Source organism: Pecten maximus, chromosome 3, assembly GCF_902652985.1.
Source record: "Pecten maximus chromosome 3, xPecMax1.1, whole genome shotgun sequence".
Classification (NCBI taxonomy): domain Eukaryota; kingdom Metazoa; phylum Mollusca; class Bivalvia; order Pectinida; family Pectinidae; genus Pecten; species Pecten maximus.
The window spans coordinates 9450649-9470714 of NC_047017.1; the positions used below are offsets into that span (position 1 = coordinate 9450649).

The window sequence follows — 20066 nt, forward strand, 5'->3', positions numbered from 1 at the left end:
TTTTTAAAAACCAAAAACCACCCTTTTTAAAAACCCTTTTTTCGTCCAATTTTAAAATAAATGGTGATAGTTATGTTAGAAGTTTTTGTCTGTACTGTTACCCTCGTCTGATAGTTATGTTAAGAGTTTTTGTCTGTATTGTTACCCTCGTCTGATAGTTATGTTAAGAGTTTTTGTCTGTACTGTTACCCTCATCTGATAGTTATGTTAAGAGTTTTTGTCTGTACTGTTACCCTCGTCTGATAGTTATGTTAAGAGTTTTTGTCTGTATTGTTACCCTCGTCTGATAGTTATGTTAGGAGTTTTGTCTGTATTGTTACCCTCGTCTGATAGTTATGTTAAGAGTTTTTGTCTGTATTGTTACCCTCGTCTGATAGTTATGTTAAGAGTTTTTGTCTGTATTGTTACCCCTCGTCTGATAGTTATGTTAAGAGTTTTTGTCTGTTTTGTTACCCTCGTCCGATAGTTATGTTAGGAGTTTTTGTCTGTATTGTTACCCTCGTCTGATAGTTATGTTAAGAGTTTTTGTCTGTTTTGTTACCCTCGTCCGATAGTTATGTCAGGAGTTTTTGTCTGTATTGTTATCTCTCTATCTAAACAAAGTAAGAAGTTCAGCTTTAATATGTTAAGTATTGTCTTGAGTTCTATGTTCAGTTACATGATGTATATGGCAGATTTTACCTTAGCCTTGTACCCCGAGTAATAGAATCTACCATCCCTGTGTAATATAGACATAATAATAGGCATTGCATGGATGTCATACAATTTGGTATACAATGTATTACTAATGACTTGACGTGATAATGAGGGAGAACGTTTTGAATGACGTAGGATTTTGTCTTGTGAAGTGTGAGAAAGGTGTGAGGGAAAAGCTTTGGTTATCATGAGTCTCCCAACGAGGACATGAAAGCTGGCAACCCTGAGACAGAGAAATTCATTGTGAAGGTAAGATTTTTGAAGTTTAACATGAGGTATCTAAACCTGAGGCTTTGTCAGGTACTGAACCTTAAAAATCGATGTTTGAGGTTTCATGATCATAATTACACAGAAATGATAATATTCTTATATATTTTCCTATTGTGAAATACTTGTTTCAATAGTGAGTTTAAATACTTCAACAATGACAAATAAAATGTGTGTTATAATGGCATCTTATTTTATGACATTTACAGAGTAAACACAAATACAAGTTGTTTTTTCAATAGGCAAACGAAGAAAGAAAATCGAGGAATGCAGCAGTGAAGTATGACAGACATGGCACATGTGTAATATCTCATAAAACATATAAAACTTTCAGATATAGTATATACAGCACCAAATAAACCAAATCTGACCTCTACATCTGACCTTTGTGAAATCTGAATCTGTGACTGACTGCCATGTGACCGCTGGTATGCAAATCACAGTCTACTAGTGATACATATCTAGTACATAATGTCCTAAATATAGCAACACTGTTCAGTTGTGATTTAGCCCAGGTAATACATTATCAAGTTTAACATTAAAATTACCCTGCTCTGCTAATATAACGTTATTCTCATGCTATGATGCGTTCCGTACCTGGATGGCTAGTACACTTGCTACGCGGATGACTGCACATGATGGTTACCAAGGTATTAATAACATTTTACAAAGTTTCAAAGGAACTGAAAAATGTATAAGTACATATAGTTCATATAGTTGTAGATGTTGATGAGAGCTGTGGTCCACTGCATGCTTTTTAAATTTTATTAATCAACTAAAATATCCCAAAACAATTACTGACTCAGAAACAAAGGTCATTATTTATAAAGTTTTGTCTACTAAATGCTAAATCAAGTAAAAAGGTTAATGTTGAAATGATTGCTACAATGAAGGAAACTATGACAGACAAGTTTATTTTCTACTTACTTGCTCTTTGCACTTTTTTGAAGACGAACATTTCTCTTCCACATCTTAAAAGTCTTCCACAATCTGGAAATAAGATAGGTTCAAAATTCAAAGTCACCATGATATTTTTTTTTACCAGGTTTCTTTGTACCATGATATCAAATCCCTGCTTTATGAAAACTACATGTACCAGTATGAAGTTTCATAAATCAAAAGGTTCCAGGGGCCTGTGTTCGTAACCTACATTTCACAGTGATGGCAAACCATAATGAGTGCTGAATTCAGAGACAGGATTTTGTATACGATATACATTGATAATATATGTAAGCTTTGATTAAACATTCAAAGTATCTCAAATAAATAATCCAACAAAAGGAAAACAATACATTTAAATAATAATATTGGTTTTCAAATGCATGTATGAAAGAAATATGAAATTTACCTAAAACAGGTCTCATATATATTTTTTAATGATTCTGCAATAAGCTCATGTTAATATTAATAATAAATGGTATTTCATTTTCCTGTAATAGTAATTGATAGTTAGTGTAACACTCTGACTGCTACTTAATTGTGCTTTCATTGACAAAGATCAAGATATTACCTCTTTAATTTCAGACTTCCACGACTAAATCTAACATTCCAATGATGTCCATTTTCAAGTTTTGTAAATTCAAAATCAAACATTAACACTTATCAATGCTATTTTACACTTTGTATTGTGGAAGAGATTTTCAAACAAAGATTGTTTATTTCTGTTTTATGTTTCTGATCAGAAAGTGTTGTCATAAAATGTTATATTCCGAATATGTACATGTACAGGTTAAACAGTAATTAATCACTCTCACCTGAATTTTACAAACACAGGAAGTTGATGTATCATGTAGAAAAGTCGTCTCTCCCATAGCCACCAGAGGGCAGGGTTGTTTACAGACTCAGTGCTGCCATCTTCTTTCTGTGTACACTGAAAACGAAAGAAATTGATATTCATTACAATGCAGTTATCAAAATGTCAGCTGATTCATCGTTACAAATAATAAAATTTATCATCCACTACACATATCTATGTACATTACGAAATGCTTTATATCTCCTCCTAATTCTGTTTATAGATTTTAAATTTTTACTAAATGTTGAACACCAACTGGATATTTTGCCTATTACGTATTATTTTCTAAATCTGACATCAGATGGAGTTCTCCCATTATATCTCAATCTGTAAAAGTAAAACTGGAGCAAAGAAGTCAAAACACTTTACACTACAGTGATACATGGCTGCCTTGAAAATGATTTTACTGGTATCATTCATTAAAGGTACTACCTGTTTCATGAAAGAAGTTTATTACAGGTAAGTTTTAAATATTATGTACATGTAATATCAGACTCACCGTGGTAATGAAGGATGCTGTCACAGTGTAGTAGACTTTGTGTGACCTTGCTGTATTGGCCGATACAACCTGAAGGTCATAGGGATCGTATCGAGCTCGTCTATTTTTACGCCACTTTGGCAGACAATACACAAAGTCTCCATCATCTTCTTTGTACTTAGACCCAACCTGTAAAAAGTTACATTAATTTAAACATTTGGTAGCCGTTCAGTCAACACTAATGTCAAGTTAAGAGAATGAGATTTGAGTTTGAAAAGAAATGGGCCTTTCAGTAAGAGATATTGACAGCCTTATAGCAATTATAACAGTACTATATTTATCCTCTACTTTTTGATTTTATAAACAAAGGAATGGATATCTAAATACATACAATGTTTTCAGCCTCTTCTTCTGGAATGTTCCGCAGAATCATCATGCTGGCCTTACAGCCAGGAGCATGACGAGGAATCTCGGACTCCCAGCCCAGGCGCTCCCGCAGCCGAAGTAAGTTATAAACCATATTGTCATTGTCTGGGACTGCAAGAGATAGGTGACACAAGTCAGAACTACACATCAATGTACCACATACAGAAAATCATCTGAGTTATCTCCCCTACTTCATAAATACAGACTATACCTCCATTATACCTACATCAGGTCATCTTACTTCTTTTTCATTATGCTGTCAGAGAAATATTCAAACCTTTTTTTTTTTATAAAACTTGATTAGTTAAGTCTGATAGAAGAAATCAAGAGTAAATATATTTCAGTTTGTATTTCTTTTAAATTTCAGATTTGGAAAAAAAACTAAATCAAATAAAATTTGTTTGTACATTTGGTTTTTACAATTGTACAATTTGTTTGAATAATTGTACATTTTGTTTGTACAATTATTCAAATCAAAAATAAAAATATTAAGATAACCAATATTAAACCCAAGTGCCAAACCTTTTCACAAATTTTTCAACAACACTCAGCAAACATTTTATTAATTACTAATTTTACCAAATCTTCTTAACCACATTCAAACAAAAAATTCACAAAACCTTCAAGCATTGGACAAATAAGGAAATAATTGTTAGCTAAGATATCAAATTGGTCATATACTATTAAAATAGATGTGTGTCTTAAATTCTGATCCATGGGAGACACGAGTGATCAATACAAGTTGCTATTATAACTTGTTTCACCGATTGTTATAAATAAATAAAGTCTACATTACAGTATTCTGTTCCACAAACCTAAACAACAAAAATTAAGTTTTTTTTCTGATTTTAATATAAAGCAATAAATATAGAAACCCAAGGATATCTGAAAAAATATCTTCCTATCAAAATATCCTATTTCATACAGAAATATTAAACTTGTCCCAAATTCATAATTTTAGTGAGTCTCCAAATAGCTCAAAGACTTGTTTTGTAGATTTCATATGGAACAGAAATTCCTATACCCAGTACATACGTATCACAATTAGATACTTGGATAGATCAAAGAAGAGAAGCATATTGAGGACAAGAGGATGGTAAAGTAGCAGAACACTGGAAATATGGGGAAATGGCAGCTGCAGGATATTGAGGTGGAATGGCTTCAGAGTCATACTGGGTTTCTAACACTATACACTAATTTAGGACACTTACCCCAGACACTAACCCAGGACACTAAACCCGGACACTAAACCCGGATGCCAACACCAGCCACAAAGCCCGGACACTGAACCCAGGACACCAACCCAGGACACCAACCCAGGACACCAACCCAGGACACTAACCCAGGACACTAACCCAGGACACCAACCCCGGACACTAACCCAGGACACTAACCCAGGACACTAACCCAGGACACTAACCCAGTACACTAACCCAGGACACCAACCCAGGACACCAACCCAGGACACCAACCCCGGACACAAACCCAGGACACCAACCCAGGACACCAACCCAGGACACTAACCCCAGACACTAACCCAGTACACCAACCCGGGACACTAACCCAGGACACTAACCAAGGACACTAACCCAGGACACCAACCCAGGACACCAACCCAGTACACTAACCCAGGACACTAACCCAGGACACCAACCCAGGACACCAACCCAGGACACTAACCCAGTACACTAACCCGGGACACCAACCCAGGACACCAACCCAGGACACCAACCCAGGACACCAACCCAGGACACTAACCCAGGACACCAACCCAGGACACTAACCCAGTACACTAACCCGGGACACCAACCCGGGACACCAACCCAGGACACCAACCCAGGACACTAACCCAGGTCACCAACCCAGGACACTAACCCAGGACACCAACCCCGGACACTAACCCAGGACACTAACCCAGGACACTAACCCAGGACACCAACCCAGGACACTAACCCCAGACACTAACCCCAGGACACCAACCCCGGACACTAACCCAGGACACCAACCCAGGACACCAACCCCAGACACCAACCCAGGACACCAACCCCGGACACTAACCCAGGACACCAACCCAGGACACCAACCCCAGACACCAACCCAGGACACCAACCCAGGACACTAACCCAGGACACCAACCCAGGACACCAACCCAGGACACTAACCCAGGACACTAATTACCCAGGACACTAACCCAGGACACCAACCCCAGATACTAACCCCGGATACTAACCCCAGAAACCAACCCAGGACACTAACCCAGGACACTAACCCCGGACACCAACCCAGGACACTAACCCAGGACACCAACCCGGGACACCAACCCAGGACACCAACCCAGGACACTAACCCAGGACACCAACCCCGGACACTAACCCAGGACACCAACCCAGGACACTAACCCAGGACACCAACCCTGGACACTAACCCAGGACACTAACCCAGGACACCAACCCAGGACACCAACCCCGGACACCAACCCAGGACACTAACCCCGGACACTAACCCAGGACACTAACCCCGGACACTAAACGCGGATGCCAACCCCAGACACAAAGCCCAGACACTAACCCAGGACAATAACCCAGTACACTAACCCAGGACACTAACCTAGGACACTAACCTAGGACACTAACCCCAGATACTAACCCCGGATACTAACCCCAGAAACCAACCCTGGACACTAACTCAGGACACCAACCCAGGACACTAACCCAAGACACCAACCCAGGACACCAACCCAGGACACTAACCCCGGACACTAACCCAGGACACTAACCCAGGACACCAACCCAGGACACCAACCCAGAACACCAACCCAGAACACCAACCCAGAACACCAACCCAGGACACCAACCCCGGACACTAACCCAGGACACTAACCCAGGACACTAACTCAGGACACTAACCCAGGAAGTAACCTAGGACACCAACCCAGGACACCAACCTAGGACACCAACCCAGGACACTAACCCCGGACACTAACCCCGGACACTAACGCTGTACACTAACCCCGGACACTAACTCAGGACACTAACCCAGGACACTAACCCAGAACACCAACCCCGGACACTAACTCAGGACACTAACCCAGGACACCAACCCAGGACACCAACCCAGAACACCAACCCAGGACACTAACCCAGAACACCAACCCCGGACACTAACCCAGGACACTAACCCAGGACACTAACTCAGGACACTAACCCAGGAAGTAACCTAGGACACCAACCCAGGACACCAACCCCGGACACTAACCCAGGACACTAACCCAGGACACTAACCCAGGACACTAACTCAGGACACTAACCCAGGAAGTAACCTAGGACACCAACCCAGGACACCAACCTAGGACACCAACCCAGGACACTAACCCCGGACACTAACGCTGTACACTAACCCCGGACACTAACTCAGGACACTAACCCAGGACACCAACCCAGGACACCAACCCAGGACACCAACCCCGGACACTAACCCAGGACACTAACCCAGGACACTAACCCAGGACACTAACCCAGGACACTAACTCAGGACACTAACCCAGGAAGTAACCTAGGACACCAACCCAGGACACCAACCTAGGACACCAACCCAGACACTAACCTAGGACACTAACCCAGGACACTAACTCAGGACACTAACCCAGGAAGTAACCTAGGACACCAACTCAGGACACTAACCCAGGACACTAACCCAGGACACCAACCCCGGACACTAACCCAGGACACCAACCCAGGACACTAACCCAAGACACTAACCCAGTACACTAACCCAGGACACCAACCCAGGACACTAACCCAGGACACCAACCCAGGACACTAACCCAAGACACTAACCCAGGACACTAACCCAAGACACTAACCCAGGACACTAACCCAGGACACCAACCCAGGACACTAACCCAAGACACTAACCCAGGACACTAACCCAGGACACTAACCCAAGACACTAACCCAGGACACTAACCCAGGACACCAACCCAGGACACTAACCCTGGACACCAACCCAGGACACCAACCCAGGACACTAACCCAGGACACTAACCCAGGACACCAACCCAGGACACCAACCCAGGACACTAACGCTGTACACTAACGCTGTACACTAACTCAGGACACTAACCCAGGACACCAACCCAGGACACTAACCCAGGACACCAACCCAGGACACCAACCCTGGACACCAACCCAGGACACTAACCCAGGACACTAACCCAGGACACTAACCCAGGACACTAACCCAGGACACTAACTCAGGACACTAACCCAGGAAGTAACCTAGGACACTAACCCAGGACACCAACCCAGGACACTAACCCAGGACACTAACCCAGGACACCAACCCAGGACACCAACCCAGGACACTAACCTAGGACACTAACCCAGGACACTAACCTAGGACACTAACCCAGGACACTAACCTAGGACACTAACCCAGGACACCAACCCAGGACACTAACCAAGGACACTAACCCAGGACACTAACCAAGGACACTAACCAAGGACACTAACCAAGGACACTAACCAAGGACACTAACCCAGGACACTAATCCAGGACACCGACCCAGGACACTAACCCAGGACACTAACCCAGGACACTAACCCAGGACACTAACCCAGGACACTAATCCAGGACACCAACCCAGGACACCAACCCAGGACACCAACCCAGGACACCAACCCAGGACACCAACCCAGGACTCTAACCCAGGACTCTAACCCCAGACACTAACCCAGGACACTAATCCAGGACACCAACCCAGGACACCAACCCAGGACACCAACCCAGGACACTAACCCAGGACACCAACCCAGGACACCAACCCCGGACACCAACCCAGGACACTAACTCAGGACACCAACCCAGGACTCTAACCCCAGACACTAACCCAGGACACTAATCCAGGACACCAACCCAGGACACCAACCCAGGACACCAACCCAGGACACCAACCCAGGACACCAACCCAGGACACCAACCCCGGACACTAATCCAGGACACCAACCCAGGACACCAACCCAGGACACCAACCCAGGACACCAACCCAGGACACCAACCCCGGACACTAACCCAGGACACCAACCCAGGACACCAACCCCGGACACTAACCCAGGACACTAACCCAGGACACTAACCCAGGACACTAATCCAGGACACTAACCCAGGACACTAATCCAGGACACCAACCCAGGACACCAACCCAGGACACCAACCCAGGACACCAACCCAGGACACCAACCCAGGACACCAACCAGGACACTAACCAAGGACACTAACCAAGGACACCAAATCTCTAGATTACTACGAGGGTTACAATTAAGATTATACGCTTCCAGAGCTACAATCAATGTACACTTTGTATATATATAATAATCATGATTTATGTAAAACAGGTATAAAATGCAACATGCAGTTCTATATACTTTTTATCTGTAAATATCTTCAGGCCTGTATAACCATTAGAAACAGACAAATTAAAATTGTAAATACACAGGTTTAAGTAACAAGCAACATGCAAAAATGTTTTATTTCAACAAATGCCATGCAACGTCTGAATGCCATGCCATGTCAAGTGTTCTTACCAAAGGTTATGCCATCTACTTCTCGGACTACAGTGTAAATACAAACCGTTTGTTAGTCATCAGCAAGATGCTATACAATTGTATTAAGTTTCATCAATTAGATAGAATCTTATGTCACATCAAATAAATTTGTGTCTACTGAAGTTTTATTTTAGTAATGAGATTTTTTTTATCTACTGTAGGCTTTGAATTAGAAGGTTAGCTGCATGTATTATATCAAATTTTACTGTTAGGTTCCTATCCTGTGCTAAGTGCTCCACCTGATTAGAAAATGTTCGTAACTGAATTACGGTAGGTTTAAATTTTTTCAGCATGCATCATTTGAAATTAATATTTCTAATGTAAGATAAAAAATTCATAACATTATTATGTTGATTACTTGGTTAGTGTAAGTATTTATGATAAATATATTTATAGTGAACGGTTTTCATATAACAAGCTAAATATACCTGTATCATCGTATTTCGTTCGCTTCTTTAAACTACTATGAATGTCCTTCTGCATGGAGGATGCAGATCTGTCTGTAACTGGAGCTTTATCCTTTGTGGGCGGAGCTTTGACAGGAGGTGGAGCTATAGTGTCAATAATCGGTATCCCTCCGGGGTATTTCACGAGGCAAACGTCAATATCCTCATCCTCTGTCACACCATCATCAAAGGATTTTCCAGTTGACACACGGGAAGTTAAAGATTTGGTTGGGGAGCTTTCACTTCCTTCTTTGCTGAATGTAACAGTTTTCTCCTCTGGAACGTCTCCTTGGGGAACACTGGGTTGTTCCTCTAACTGCAGATCTGAGTAAAATGACACACACTTTATGCTTGTGATATGCATATCCAATCAAAAAGAGTTCTGTAGTGCTGAGCTTTAAAAAAATTGTAATGAAAGATAATTTGGACTCATTGATAACACACTTGTATGATGGCTGGTGTCATTCCATCACTTAGCAGTTCTAAATATATGGAAGAGTTATATACCTCTTCACACAAATAGAGTAGAAAGACAATATTCACAAAAATAACATTTCTGTAATGTCCCAAAATTTCAAAACAAAACCATTTAGGCAATCATGAAGGTATTGCAAGACAATCCAGTCCCCAGCTAGTAACTGAAAACAACTTCATCAGGATTAGCCACTTCTTCAGAAGAGACGTATACACTGATACACAAATACACTGAAGGTATCCGGGTCACAATCAAATCATTTTTACAGTAAATTCTATATTATCAAACTGTGTTCATCTTGGGTTGATGGAAAGTATAAGATGAAAGAAGAAAGTTTGTGATTGACAGAGAACATTAACAGCATGCTGTAACCATGCAGCAGTAAAAATCATACCTGAAAATCTACAACACCATTTGATAGAATTAAGTGGGACTCTGAGATTAGACCTGAAGTTTCTGGGACCCTAAAAACAAAACTACAGTGAAAACCCTGTGAGGGTTACAAAGATATGTCCATACCTGGGCCAAGGTTTTCCATCTCATTGACTCCGGACTCCCCCATTAGTTCTACCAACTCGGCGAGAATCTCTAGATCCTCCGCACCCTCAGACACCATGTCGTCCACTGGGGTGATCGGCACCGACACCACTTTGGGGGTTTTCTTGTGGAGCCTGGTAACATATTTAATTATGATGTATATTAAACACCAACAATTACTAGTTTTAGCCCAGTTATCGTTACCTGACAGTTACAAATTCCTGGGTATATACTTATACTTATACATATACAATAGGAAATTAGATTAATTTTGAAATTTGACTATTAATAAAGCAAAAATGTTGCTTTGTTTATTCATTGATAGCCTATAGCAACATTCTATTTAACCAACCAAGATTCACACTAAACCTGTATGTAATTTCTCTTCATTTGAATCACAAAATATTAACAAATTTAATAAGAAGTCAAAAATTCAATTCGAAAAATCAATAGGAAAATAAAGTTATAATGGGTTTTTTTTCATTAGTAGTAAAATGAATAAAGCTCATTATTTCTTTTTTCAATATCTATAAACAGATATTAAAACAGATACCTAGACGACTTTCATGCAATTAAAAAAAAAATGAAAATATTATTACAGCTTAGATTTTAAACCAAAAAAGAATTGATTGACATAAGTATACATCTAGGAATGACATTGAATTAACAAGTGAACTACTAAACAAATTGATGATTAATTCCTAAAATATTACTTTAAACAAAAGTTTGATGATCTTATATCACTGACACAATAAAGTTTTGGTGAGGGACACTCTATATACATAAGTATATCTAGGAATGACATTTAATCAACAAGTGAACTACTAATAATAATAAATAAAACAAATTGATGATTAATTCCTAAAATATTACTTTAAACAAAAGTTTGATGATCTTATATCACCGACACAATCAAGTTTTTGGTGAGGGACACTCTGTATACGTACATGCTGACTGTAAGTTTGGGTGGGTCAAGTGAAGGCTGTTGATTACGTTGATTGAGATCTGTCTGACGCTTCTGGTAGTCTCGTTTAAATATTGTTGTTCTAAAACTTGACATAGGAGCACCATTGTTAGTTTTGGCTGATGGTGGTCGAGGTATCAGTGGACTCTGTAATAGCAAGAAAGATCATTCATAAATTTTGATAAACAAGATCTATTGCATACTTTTTAATTTCCTAAAATCTCTTCCTGTCAACCATAAAAGTAAACATAATATAGATGGCTGATGCATACATATTTATCTAAACAAATTTTACAATGCTACAAACAAAAGATTACATTATTATATTTTAGTAGTAGTGTGCAGCCAGCCGGGATCGAACCCGCAACCCTCGGCTTACTGGTCCGCCGCTCTACCGACTGAGCTAAAGGGAAATTCCCCCTAGCCGGAAGCTAGAAGGCGACCATACAACTATGTTCAGTATCTACAATTAAAACCTGGTCTGCTACAATAATAATAAAATATTCTTTTTTCTTTTATTGCTTCTTTTTTTATTCAGAATTATATTTATATGACTTATATGTGACCCTTTTTCTCACAAAACAAGTGTCACTTTTCTCTATTTATAAAACATGTATTATCAAATCCTGAAAAGTATTACCTGTCTTGTTGGACCTTGAGAACTGTTAAGACCAGGCTGAGTTTTTGAAGAGCTTGTGTTTTGCTGTCCTTGTTTATTTTCCCGGGGCGAAGCTTTCACCATCCTTAACACGTCCGAATTATGTGGTCTATCAATCAGTCTCTCCATCAGATCTAAATGTTTTCCAGCATGCATTCCCTTGCTCTGTTGCTTTCCTAGTTCTTCTACTGTTTTGGCACGTTCAAGAGCTGAGCCAGGAGCGAAACTGACAACTTTGGATGCCTGGTTGCTGGACGTATGGGCCTGTAAAAGGTCCTGATCTGTGATGTCCTGGTTTATTATAGTGGATTCTGAATACTGGCTCTGACTAGCATAACTAGCCCGAGACTCGCCTCTTGCTTCAGACATCCTGGCAGTGTCAGTAAACTTATGCACACTTCAATGTATTATCATCTGGAATTATATATTTATATGTAAGAATCACAATATGATAAAGCTTATCGGTTTTAATAGCTCAATAGAGATAATGTTGATTTGTTTTAACAGGTATAAATAACCTATAAATAAAACTTTGATTTGAATCACAGTAGCATTTTATCTAGATCAATTTTTAGTTTAAAATTTGGCGTCGTAACAGGGCATAGAAAATTATCATTATCAATTGCAGTCATCTACATTTTAATTATAATTAAAATCATCAAAGTCTACAGCGGGTCCATAAATATAAATGATGCCTCTTGCACCTCTTGATATTAGGAGGAATGTTGACATTTACGTTCCACTGCAGTAGGCCTATCACTGCATGCTTCTGTTGTAGTTATTCAAAGTCAGTCTGTCAATACGTACGTTCTAGTGGGAACCTAGAAGGAAGTTTAATCAATATATACATAACTTGGTACATGTTTTATGTCAATGACAACATGCCTTGATCTCAATAATGAGATTACCATTCACATTATCCTTCCAGTCGTGTTCAAACACCGCTCTAGTCCGCCATGATAGTTTACATGTATCTTGGCAATACCCAGCATGCTTTGCGACATACGACAAACCAATCCAGTTCGCGGGAAATACAAATATTGCATCTCTTCCCAGAGTTGTCGTTCCTTTACAATCACAAATGCCTCATGGAAATGATTGAATCGCATAGAAACAGGATGTTTACGATACCCCCATATGTGAAATACTTTTATTGTATACAGGTTTCGGTAATAAATATTAGACAAACATTCCTAATAGAAAAGTGATCGATGATCAGAATTGATGACAAACTACGCATTATTCATCATAAATAAACTAATTTAAAAGGTTACATTTATGTTGAAATACAGCGATAATCAATGTATGTATCAATGCAATATCCAAGTATTTTACAATGTATGGACCTTTTTAAATAAAATATGTACCACATAAGGACGGATCTCTATATTGCGATACAAATGATAGTGAAACAAGATGTTTCCGTCCTGTAGATATCAATGGTCACATCACAAACCACAAAAGTTATATATAAACACGACACCGTACACACCACGATAGGACTAATATCCATGGTCACATCACAAATCATAAGTTATATATAAACATGACACCGTACACACCAAGATAGGAATTACTTAGGCTCGGAAAAAACAATAAATATACTGAATATGCTGATTTCGGTCAATATTCGATTTTATCACATACACAGAACCACGTCAGTATATTGTTCTTCATATATAAATATTCATCGCTGAAACATGGTCGATATTTCGTTCTGGGCCGAGATAACACGATAAGCTGGACTCCAAAATGAAATCAACGTTTTCATAAAAAGATATCTGGTAATTTAAAACGGATTCGCGTAAAAAAAACGTTGATCATCCATAAATTGTATATTAGTTTGATACGATATAAAAATGACGGCATACAGAGATGTCCTCAACATGTGAAAAATACAAGACAAATTATAGACCGCAAATAAGATTTGTAAAGCAATTAAAGTTATCAATATTTACTTATTTGCTAACGTGACATGTAAGAAATTCAAAAGGATTCTCAACCCGAAGGTCAAACCACATGGACTGTTCACCAATGACAACGGCAATGACCAATTTAAACAGTAAATTATATAACGTTAATAGCGAACGGCAGCACAAAAATATAAGGCTTTCAGATCAGATGAATTCTTTTAGGGATATATTTTTCATATGTACACGTACATTCATATAATCATAAAAAAAAACAAATTCCTCCTCATCCTCATCATCGTCGTCGCTGCCGCGGCCGTCGTTGTCGTTAGTAGAAGGATAAACTTACATTTCCGAAGCACCATCGCCAAACGCACCATTATCACTAACTAGTTGATCCTCATAAACTGTAAATTAAATATATCCCTCTCTTCCTCGTTGTCGTCATCATCGTATAACACATTTATAAACTATAATTAGTATGTGTATTATCAGTAGCGTTTAAATGGATTTAGACAAGCTACACTAAAGGGAGAAACAGAAAACGTATATGATACGTTGCTCGATGTTATATCAGGTAGCACTGCCTGATGTGTGGACTACATGTATATAAACTAAAACTTATACATAACAGGACGAACCTTTTCCAGAAAGAAATTATTTTGCAATTTTGTTGACAGTCATTTCGTCATCGTACATAGCAAACGGCGAAAATACAATGTCTTCGCCATGAAAGAAAAGAAGGTTTTCCATGTTGAAATATAAATCTATTCTATCACGTATGTCAGATATTGTCAATTCAAACTGAAAATATTGTTTTATTTAAACAAACATTCCAAAAATATTCCACCTACGTTTTAAGTTTGTCTTTCTTGTAGATGTGGAAAAAAATTTAATTGATATAATTATCGTCACATGCAATATTACACTATTCAGACACCTATATAAGTATCTATAATTATCATCACACAAAATATTAGACTTATCAGAGACTTATGCTCATATGAATAAAGACATTATTTAACCGGTAACTTATTGTTGTATATAACCGGTAAATTATTGTTGTATATAACCGGTAAATTATTGTTGTATTTAACCGACAAATTATTGTTGTATCTAACCGGTAAATTATTGTTGTATCCAACCGGGTAAATTATTGTTGTATCTTACCGGTAAATTATTCTTGTATCCAACCGGGTAAATTATTGTTGTATCTAACCGACAAATTATTGTTGTATATAACCGGTAACTTATTGTTGTATCCAACCGGGTAAATTATTGTTGTATCTTACCGGTAAATTATTGTTGTATCTTACCGGGTAAATTATTGTTGTATTTAACCGGTAAATTATTGTTGTATATAACCGGTAAATTATTCTTGTATCCAACCGGGTAAATTATTGTTGTATCTAACCGGTAAATTATTGTTGTATCTAACCGGTAAATTATTGTTGTATATAACCGGTAAATTATTGTTGTATATAACCGGTAAATTATTGTTGTATATAACCGGTAAATTATTGTTGTATTCAACCGGTAAATTATTGTTGTATCTAACCGGTAAATTATTGTTGTATTTAACCGACAAATTATTGTTGTATCTAACGGTAAATTATTGTTGTATTTAACCGGTAAATTATTGTTGTATCTAACCGGTAAATTATTGTTGTATCTAACGGTAAATTATTGTTGTATATAACCGGTAAATTATTGTTGTATTTAACCGGTAACTTATTGTTGTATATAACCGGTAAATTATTGTTGTATATAACGGTAAATTATTGTTGTATATAACCGGTAAATTATTGTTGTATTTAACCGACAAATTATTGTTGTATCTAACCGGTAAATTATTGTTGTATATAACCGATAACTTATTGTTGTATTTAATCGACAAATTATTGTTGTATATAACCGGTAAATTATTGTTGCATATAACCGGTAAATTATTGTTGTATCTAACCGGTAAATTATTGTTGTATTTAACCGACAACTTATTGTTGTATCTAACCGGTAAATTATTTTTGTATCTAACCGGTAAATTATTGTTGTATTTAACCGCCAAATTATTGTTGTATCTAACCGGTAAATTATTGTTGTATTTAACCGGTAAATTATTTTTGTTTCTAACCGGTAAATTATTGTTGTATCTAACCGGGTAAATTATTGTTGTATCTAACCGGTAAATTATTATTGTATATAACCGATAACTTATTGTTGTATATAACCGGTAAATTATTGTTGTATCTAACCGGTAAATTATTGTTGTATATAACCGGTAAATTATTGTTGTATATAACCGGTAAATTATTGTTGTATATAACCGGTAAATTATTGTTGTATCTAACGGTAAATTATTGTTGTATCTAACCGGTAAATTAAGTTGTATATAACCGGTAAATTATTGTTGTATTTAACCGGTGAATTATTGTTGTATTTAACCGGTAAATTATTGTTGTATCCAACCGGGTAAATTATTGTTGTACTTAACCGGTAAATTATTGTTGTATCTAACGGTAAATTATTGTTGTATTAACCGACAAATTATTATTGTATTTATCCGGTAAATTATTGTTGTATTTAACCGGTAAATTATTGTTGTATATAACCGGTAAATTATTGTTGTATATAACCGGGTAAATTATTGTTGTATCTAACCGGTAAATTATTATTGTATATAACCGGTAAATTATTGTTGTATCTAACCGGTAAATTATTGTTGTATTTAACCGACAAATTATTGTTGTATCTAACCGGTAAATTATTGTTGTATCCAACCGGGTAAATTATTGTTGTATCTTACCGGTAAATTATTCTTGTATCCAACCGGGTAAATTATTGTTGTATCTAACCGACAAATTATTGTTGTATATAACCGGTAACTTATTGTTGTATCCAACCGGGTAAATTATTGTTGTATCTTACCGGTAAATTATTGTTGTATCTAACCGGTAAATTATTGTTGTATATAACCGGTAAATTATTGTTGTATATAACCGGTAAATTATTGTTGTATTCAACCGGTAAATTATTGTTGTATCTAACCGGTAAATTATTGTTGTATTTAACCGACAAATTATTGTTGTATCTAACGGTAAATTATTGTTGTATTTAACCGGTAAATTATTGTTGTATCTAACCGGTAAATTATTGTTGTATCTAACGGTAAATTATTGTTGTATATAACCGGTAAATTATTGTTGTATTTAACCGGTAACTTATTGTTGTATATAACCGGTAAATTATTGTTGTATATAACGGTAAATTATTGTTGTATATAACCGGTAAATTATTGTTGTATTTAACCGACAAATTATTGTTGTATCTAACCGGTAAATTATTGTTGTATATAACCGATAACTTATTGTTGTATTTAATCGACAAATTATTGTTGTATATAACCGGTAAATTATTGTTGCATATAACCGGTAAATTATTGTTGTATCTAACCGGTAAATTATTGTTGTATTTAACCGACAACTTATTGTTGTATCTAACCGGTAAATTATTTTTGTATCTAACCGGTAAATTATTGTTGTATTTAACCGCCAAATTATTGTTGTATCTAACCGGTAAATTATTGTTGTATTTAACCGGTAAATTATTTTTGTTTCTAACCGGTAAATTATTGTTGTATCTAACCGGGTAAATTATTGTTGTATCTAACCGGTAAATTATTATTGTATATAACCGGTAAATTATTGTTGTATCTAACCGGTAAATTATTGTTGTATATAACCGGTAACTTATTGTTGTATATAACCGGTAAATTATTGTTGTATCTAACCGGTAAATTATTGTTGTATATAACCGGTAAATTATTGTTGTATATAACCGGTAAATTATTGTTGTATATAACCGGTAAATTATTGTTGTATCTAACGGTAAATTATTGTTGTATCTAACCGGTAAATTAAGTTGTATATAACCGGTAAATTATTGTTGTATTTAACCGGTAAATTATTGTTGTATTTAACCGGTAAATTATTGTTGTATCCAACCGGGTAAATTATTGTTGTACTTAACCGGTAAATTATTGTTGTATCTAACGGTAAATTATTGTTGTATTAACCGACAAATTATTATTGTATTTATCCGGTAAATTATTGTTGTATTTAACCGGTAAATTATTGTTGTATATAACCGGTAAATTATTGTTGTATATAACCGATAAATTATTGTTGTTTCTAACCGATAAATTATTGTTGTATCTAACCGGTAAATTATTGTTGTATTTAACCGGTAAATTATTGTTGTATTTAACCGGTAAATTATTGTTCTACTTAACCGGTAAATTGTTGTTGTATTTACCTGGTAAATAATTGTACTTAACAATAAATTATTGTTGTATTTAACCGGTTCATTATTGTTGTATTTAACTGGTAAAAAACTAATTACATTAGTCATGTACAATTAAAATAACCAGAAAGTAGCTGTAAGTGTATCACCTGGCTGATGCTACCATAGAGGTTTCAGTGGTTATATATACCTCATGCATAAAATCTAATGATGTTGGTAAGATATACAAAATGCTCTTCACATACTTACCAACCCGAAGAAAATGTTTCACAATACGTTCTCTGATAATTCCATTTTGTATTTTAGTGATGCTGTAATCAAGTGGGCTGGTGGGTAGGCGGAACCAAACTGGACGGGACGTGGACAAAAGGACAGGCGTTGGACACGAACATGATTGTAGTGGGAGGCAGTGACGATTACAGGTGTCTTGCGATCTTGGCAGCAGCTTTTTCCAACAGGGAGCTTCATGGAACACATATTTCATTTTGTCAATGTGTGGTTATGTTTTAAAAAAAAAAATAGAGCGAAATGCTTGACAGAGTAAACTTGTCTGCCATATGTATATGTCAACCAGAGAAGTGTGTCTGTCCAATGCCAAACAAAGTGAAAGGGACATACCCTAAATAGTTACACTGAAATATCTAAAGAATGTTCATATAATTGAATAGATGATTAGCAAATCAATCTCCATAGCAACCCTGCAGGTGTTGTGTCATTTCAAAGGATACCATTTAAATAGTACAAAGTGTATTTAAGAAGTAATCATGATCATGGATAACGAAAGTATTCTTCCCGTGTTCATAAGTGGTTTCAATGAGGATTCTCTAATTCGGACAATCTGTTCAGTATGACTATGTCTATATGATATGAATAATGAAGATGTCAGACATTTTGTTCCACAAATCGTCAGAACTGTACAGTTATTATCATCAAAAACATATTCAGTGTTGATTTTCCTTAGAAAATATAGTAGACAAAGTCACCAGGAGCAAATTCTCAACTTCACATGGTAGCATGATTGCGTTGTTTTTTTTATGCCCAGCAAAAGCATCCATGGCTTAATAGTCAGGATCTCATTACATTCCAGATCCAAGTTCCCAGCATGTGCAGAAATTCCCTAACCTCGATTGTACTGCCCACTTTTCTTCCTAGTATTGTTGGGTAGTTTTTGGAAAGACAGTGGTATGGTCATGTATACCCATAAAAAGTTCTGGTGATCAAGAAATAACTCACGAAATTTTAACTGCATAAAATGATGTTGAACCAATATTTGCATTATCTAGCAAATCAATGCCCTTAATTCACCAATGTTCTCAACTTAAAATTAACAATAAAAAAAAAAAAAAATTGAATTCATGGGGAAAAGAATAAGAAAGGAACTTAATTGCCATAAATTCTGTAATGTTTTCTATGGATAAAATTTAAATTCACAAAGGTTTTTCTGCCTTAATGATTAAATAAACACAGTAGCACTCTGCCGTAGGCCTATGATAGAAGACAAAACACTTAATA

At 37.0% G+C, this 20066-nt stretch overlaps 1 protein-coding gene across 1 annotated transcript in view; it reads right to left on the reverse strand.

Annotated features, from left to right (window-relative positions):
• LOC117324605 overlaps positions 1 to 13308 on the reverse strand; it is a 14549-nt gene extending 1241 nt beyond the window's left edge. Inside the window, exons 1-10 of the mRNA XM_033880525.1 lie at positions 13254 to 13308; positions 12328 to 12759; positions 11671 to 11834; positions 10706 to 10857; positions 9694 to 10035; positions 3628 to 3773; positions 3258 to 3425; positions 2718 to 2833; positions 1891 to 1953; positions 682 to 718 (exon numbers count right to left, since the gene is read on the reverse strand). Of these exons, the coding sequence (XP_033736416.1) occupies positions 682 to 718; positions 1891 to 1953; positions 2718 to 2833; positions 3258 to 3425; positions 3628 to 3773; positions 9694 to 10035; positions 10706 to 10857; positions 11671 to 11834; positions 12328 to 12714 (1575 nt within the window). The 5' untranslated portion in view covers positions 12715 to 12759; positions 13254 to 13308. The remainder of the gene's footprint in view (positions 1 to 681; positions 719 to 1890; positions 1954 to 2717; positions 2834 to 3257; positions 3426 to 3627; positions 3774 to 9693; positions 10036 to 10705; positions 10858 to 11670; positions 11835 to 12327; positions 12760 to 13253) is intronic.
• Positions 13309 to 20066: the final 6758 nt, after the last annotated feature.